Source organism: Moschus berezovskii, chromosome 9 (assembly GCF_049115385.1).
Source record: "Moschus berezovskii isolate FMDL1 chromosome 9, NW_MosBer_1.0, whole genome shotgun sequence".
NCBI lineage: Eukaryota > Metazoa > Chordata > Mammalia > Artiodactyla > Moschidae > Moschus > Moschus berezovskii.
This window is the reverse complement of record NC_142468.1, coordinates 106753670-106759648: the sequence shown is the minus strand read 5'-3', so window position 1 is coordinate 106759648 and position 5979 is coordinate 106753670. Positions and strand designations below refer to the sequence as shown.

General features: G+C 38.7%; 1 protein-coding gene across 1 annotated transcript; it reads right to left on the bottom strand.

The window, feature by feature from the left end:
- Positions 1 to 3271: 3271 nt before the first annotated feature.
- LOC129562729 (olfactory receptor 4F3/4F16/4F29-like) lies at positions 3272 to 4225 on the bottom strand. The gene has a single exon (XM_055436151.2). It carries the CDS (start codon positions 4223 to 4225, stop codon positions 3272 to 3274), a length of 954 nt encoding a protein of 317 aa, XP_055292126.2.
- Between the last annotated feature and the right edge of the window lie 1754 nt (positions 4226 to 5979).

The following is a 5979-nucleotide window of genomic DNA, read 5'->3' as shown; positions in this document are numbered from 1 at the left end:
TCCAGTTCTGCAAGGCCTGAGTTAGCCACAACAGTCACTGACCTGCAATACAATAGTTTTCTCACGTGCTTCCGGTGAAATTCCTGGTTCCTCGCCCTCTGCACTGCTCCTTTATGAGCCTTATCTATGCTGCCTGGGCTACAGTTACACGGGCAAGCCCTCATTTGAAAGATATTTTGCAGTGTGTTACCTTGCTCACTGAGTGGCCACTGCCGCTTTCCCGTGGTCATGTATGGATGTGAGAGTTGGACCATAAAGAAAGCTGATCGCCGAAGAATTGATGCTTTTGATCTGTGGTGCTGGAGAAGACTCTTGAGAGTCCCTTTGACTGCAAGGAGATCCACCCAATCAACCCTAAATGATACCAGTCCTAGATATTCATTGGAAGGACTGATGCTGAAAGCTGAAGCTCAGATACTTTGGCCAGCTGATGTGAAGTACTGACTCACTGGAAAAGACCTGGATGCTGAGAAAAGTCGAAGGCAGGAGGAGAGGGGATGATAGAGGATGAGATGGTTGGATGGCATCACCGACCTGATGGACATGAGTTTGAGCAAGCTCTGGGCATTGGTGATGGACAGGGAAGCCTCGTGTGCTGTAGTCCATGGGGTTGCAAAGAGTCAGACATGACTGAGTGGTTGAACTGAACTGAAATTACTACGTTAAATTTGTTAGCCTTTTTAGAGAAAAATTATCGTAAGAAATTACTAGCTTAACAGCGTTTTTATACTATCCAGATTCACACAATCAAAATATATTCTTGGACAATTCAGATTGATCGGAGAAGGCAATGGCACCCCACTCCAGTACTCTTGCTTGGAAAATCCCATGGATGGAGGAGCCTGGTGGGCTGCAGTCCATGGAGTCGCTAAGAGTTGGACATGACTGAGCGACTTCACTTTCACACATTGGAGAAGGAAATGGCAACCCACTCCACTGTTCTTGCCTGGAGAGTCCCAGGGATGGGGGAGCCTGGTGGGCTGTCGTCTATGGGGTCACAGGGTCACACAGAGTCGGACACGACTTAAGCAACGCAGCAGCAGCAGATAATATTTTTTACAAAGCAGCTATAGGTCTTGTCCCTGACCTTATCAGTATAGACTGTAAAATAAGAATTTAAAATTAAAAAAATGCAAAACTAAATGATTAACCAATTTCAGCAAAACTTCTATGAGTTCTGTGGTGTATCCAGTTAAACTTGACATTTAATATCCTTAGCAATTTTTAGACCTTGATTTAGTAATAAATAAGTATTTAATGAATATTCTTTGGGTAACTTTTAAGTAAGATTGAATATTGAAGCACTGGTCAGGGTGTGTGTGTGTGTCTTCGCATGTGTGACTTTTATGTATGTCTTGATATACTATATCTTTTTATCAAATTACTGAGCATGTTCACTTTTGCTACTTTAACATTTACCATGTGTAAGAAGGTGTGAGTAGAATGTGTGTAGGCTGTTGAGGGTTTTGCTCATGCGTTTCCTGGTTTACTAAAATGATTGTATATGATAGATTTTATATATAATATACATAATTTTGAATAATCAGTCTGAAACAATGCAATGAATGTGTTTAAATAATTTTGGCAAAGTTTACACAATTCAAGTTTTTAGGCTTGTTTAAACTTAGGAATGCTTTACTAAAATATTACATTAAAGGAAAACTAGGAGTTGGTTTTCTCTGTTACAATGACATAAATTTATCTTGGGAAGTTCATTTTTTTTTTTCTAAACTAGAAGCAGTGAATGTTATTATCCATCTTCTGTGTAATTTTCCTAGCACGGAGTCTAGTTCATAAAGTCTTTTATAAAAAGAGGCTTTTAATTGAAGAGAAGAAAGCAAATTTCCCCCAAGTACATATTGTTCTGTAAAACTTTTAGTTTCTTACAAAGATGAGGTGCGGTATATACTATAATAAATGCAATATTCTTTATTGCGCATCCATGCTAAGTCACTTCAGTCATGTCTGACCCTTTGTGACCCTATGGACTGTAGCCTGCCAAGCTCCTCTGTCCGTGGGATTTTCTGGGTAAGAATATTAGAGTGGGTTGCCATTTTCTCCTCCAAGGGCTCTTCCCCACCCAGGAGGGATCGAACCTGGATCTCCTGCATTGCAGGAAGATTCTTTACCACTAAGCCACCTGGGAAGCCCCTACCCTTGCCATTTAGCTATTTTCCCCTTACTCAAACACCACAGGTGAACTTCTGTGACCAAAACAAAGAGTTCTTGAAGGTGTGAAACTGTTGAGTAGGCAACTCATAATAATACAGTACAGCAATTGTAAAGGGGAGAAGGGAAGTTAAAAGGGAACAGAACAGGAAATGCAGGAAAGTAGGAAAAGGAGGAGGAACAAAAGGACAGGAAGAAGAGGGAAGTCTAAGAAAGGAGAGGGAAAGAAGAAAGTTTTTCCTAGCCCAAAGACCATAAGTGACTGAGGAAAAAATGAAAAGAAAGAATTAGAAAGAAAAGGGAAATGATAATCTGATGGGGTTGAGTAGCAAAATGATCATTACAGAGAAAAACTGTTGTGTTTCCCAGCTCTTTGTCTTCCAAGAACAACTCCCATGGCTTCTACTGGAGACGAGCGACCTCATACATGCATGTTCTCAAAGATTCTGTGTGCTTGCTCTTGAAGATTCTGCCCTCTTTGCAGAACCCTGGAAGAGAGCCAAAGGAGGGGGCAAATGTGGGCAAGCTGCAGCATCCAATATGAAGACTCAGTTCAGTTCTCACTTAGTGACTCTCCCATTAGGTGCTGATAAAAATTCCTGTCTGTGAGACATGTTGTTCAGTCACTAAGTTGTGTCCGATTCTTTGCCACTCCATAGACTGTACCTCTGTACAGAGGACAGGATCCTCTGTCCTCCGCTGTTTCCCAGAATTTCTTCAAATTCATGTTCATTGAGTTGGTAATGCTATCTAAATATCTCTATGAGACATGCTTCTGTTACAAAAAGACAGATTCTCCTGTCCAAAGGCCTTAAAGAAGTATTCCATGTTTTGTATTTGTAAAAATTACTCCATATAAATATTATTCTTTAGTAACCGAGGCTCAAGATTACTGTAAACTTTGATTGAAAATATGTCATATGTAATTCCTTTTCTCTTTTCAGAAGTGAATGTCCCTCCCTTCTAAGTGAAAGACAAAATAGATTCTACATCAGTGTGCTTAGAAAATCAAAGTAGGATGAATAAAAGATTTTCTCTTGAGTTTGGCCACCAATAATTAACATCAGTAATCAACAAAGGCTCTTCACAACACAAGCATCACTTAAGAGATCTTTCTATAACTCATTAGCTGTCTGCATACCCTCCTCATTGCCACCTTCATTTCTTGATTCCTGAATGTGTAAATAACAGGATTCAGGAGAGGAGTGAGAACTGCATCAAAGATGGCCAGAAACTTATCCAGGGGTATGGAGGGAGATGGCCACGTGTAGAAAAATATCAAAGGACCAAAGAATAAGACTACTACAGTGATGTGAGCTGAAAGTGTGGACAGAGCCTTGGGTAAACCTGCTGAAGACTGTTTCCGAACAGTGAGAATGATGATAATGTAGGAAATGATCAGAATGAAGAAGGAGCCAACAGAAATGAATCCACTGTTGGCTGTAATCATGGACTCTAGTTGGTATGTGTCTATGCAGGCAAGTTTGATGAACCGGGGAAGGTCACAGTAAAAAGTATCTAACACATTAGGGCCACAGAAGGGTAAGTTTACCACAAAAGCTAGTTGAATCATTGAATGGGTAAGGCCAATCATCCAGGCAGCCACTATAAAGAAAACACACATCCTCGGGTTCATGATGGTCAGATAGTGGAGAGGCTTACATATGGCAATGTATCTGTCAAAGGCCATGGCGATGAGCAGCACCATCTCCACCCCACCAATGACATGGATGAAGAAGATCTGAGCAATGCAGCCTCCAAAGGAGATGACTTTATGCTTTCTGAAAAGGTCATATATCATCTTGGGAGACGTTACAGAAGAAACTCCTAGGTCAATGAAGGAGAGGTTGGCCAACAGAAAGTACATGGGAGAGTGTAAGTGAGGGTCACAAGTTACAGTGAGTATAATGAGAGAGTTTCCCATCATGCTTGCCACATAAACTGTGGAGGAGAACACAAAGAGGAGAAGTTGTATTTCCCAGGAGTTGGTGAGTCCCAGGAACAGAAACTCTGATACCACAGACTGATTTGCTCCATCCATGGACTTCGTTAGCATTGCTATCCAAAGGAGGACAAAAGGAGCAAGTGTAAATTATGATAATACTGAAAAAAAAAAGGTCAAACTTGTGCAGCTTATTTCAACTTTAGCATTAAAACTGACTTAGTCTACTTATGGCCTATAAGTGTAATCACACAGAAAAATTAGTTGTTCTTATGTGAGGTTGTTCTTATCACCAACTTGTCTCTGCAGTTAATACCTTCTGCTTCCTGTTGGGGTTGATGCCCTAATATTAGTAATGGCATACAAAGATGGTCAGCACGAGTAAAAGGAAGTCAAACCCAAAACTTTTGATTTTGCATTTAAAACTATCATGTTATGATCCCAGTTCCACTGAAGTAAAAGGCTCATACAGGGAGGTGAAGGTCCATAAACTGTCTTTCTAGTTTGCTCACTGAGGTACAAAATTTATGAGTATTTAGAAACTTCTCTAGCAATTTGACATTACAGTGACACTCATGTTTCCGATTTTGTTTGTTTCCCAAAGAAATAGTCCATGAAACACTACGGACTAAAGAAAAATCCTTCAACAAAGGTAATTTAAGAAACACTGCTTTAGTGTACTTAGAACATGATTTAAAAGTTTTAAAGCTATGAAATGTGTAACATAGTGAAATCCTGTTTGTACAAGTCTTGATATAAGGTCTTATCACATTATTTTGTTATTATTTATTCTTATTTAGAGATATATCCTAGCTTAGAAAAGAAAATAATGTTTCTGGATTTAGATTACAAAGATATAGACATAATATAATGTTCAGCCACTGACAGATTTATCTTGGACGAGTTATTTAAACTCTTTGAGCCTCAGTTTATTTATCTATGAAATCATAATTAGTAAAATAATTAATGTATATTAATCATATGGCAGTATTAAGCATTCAGTAAGTGTTATGCTTCTATTTATTTCAACTGTCCTGATAGCACTCAACACTGTGGAGGGAATGAATAAGAAAACAAAAAATATTGACCAACAGGGACCATCAAACTTTCATATCACAAAATATATTTCAGTAAATAAGTATAAAGAATATAATATTTACATCCTATTATATTAATTAAACTATTTTCTACAAGTTTAATTCCTTTGCTCTCAAAGAACACTGTATATATTAGTAATGACACCACAAATATAATTTATTATTTGTTTCTCTTTCTAAACTAGGCTGCAAGCCACATGAAATTATGGACCATACCTGTCTTCTTCATTGTAATGAACCAAAAACTTAGAATCACAAATATAGATTTGCTGAAAAGGTAAATTAAATGTATCTACTCTGGTTAGAGACTGATTACGTGAAGAAAGAAGGAACACAGTTAAGAGTTGGGGAATTTAGGGAAATGAAAATTTTGCATAAAGGAAAGTGAAAATAGGGAATAGGACTAAAGTAAAAGTTTTCAATCTAGTGAAAGAGACTAGTGAACTCAATGAGATCAACTTCAGGAACTACTGATAAAAATCAATACCCTTTATTTACGAAAATCCCTAGTCATTATAGATTAGGAAATAAATACCTAAATAAGAAAGCTGATCGCCGAAGAATCTATGCTTTTGAACTGTGGTGTTGGAGAAGACTCTTGAGAGTCCCTTATACTGCAAGGAGATCCAACCAGTCCATTCTAGAGGAGATCAGTCCTGGATGTTCATTGGAGGGACTGATGCTAAAGCTGAAGCTGCAATATTTTGGCCACCTCATGCGACGAGTTGACTCACTGGAAAAGACTGTGATGCTGGGAAGGGTTGGGGGCTG

Bases quoted from the DNA above. Each gene is read 5' to 3' on its own strand.
- LOC129562729 (XM_055436151.2), bottom strand. From the start codon at position 4,225: ATGCTAACGAAGTCCATGGATGGAGCAAATCAGTCTGTGGTATCAGAG.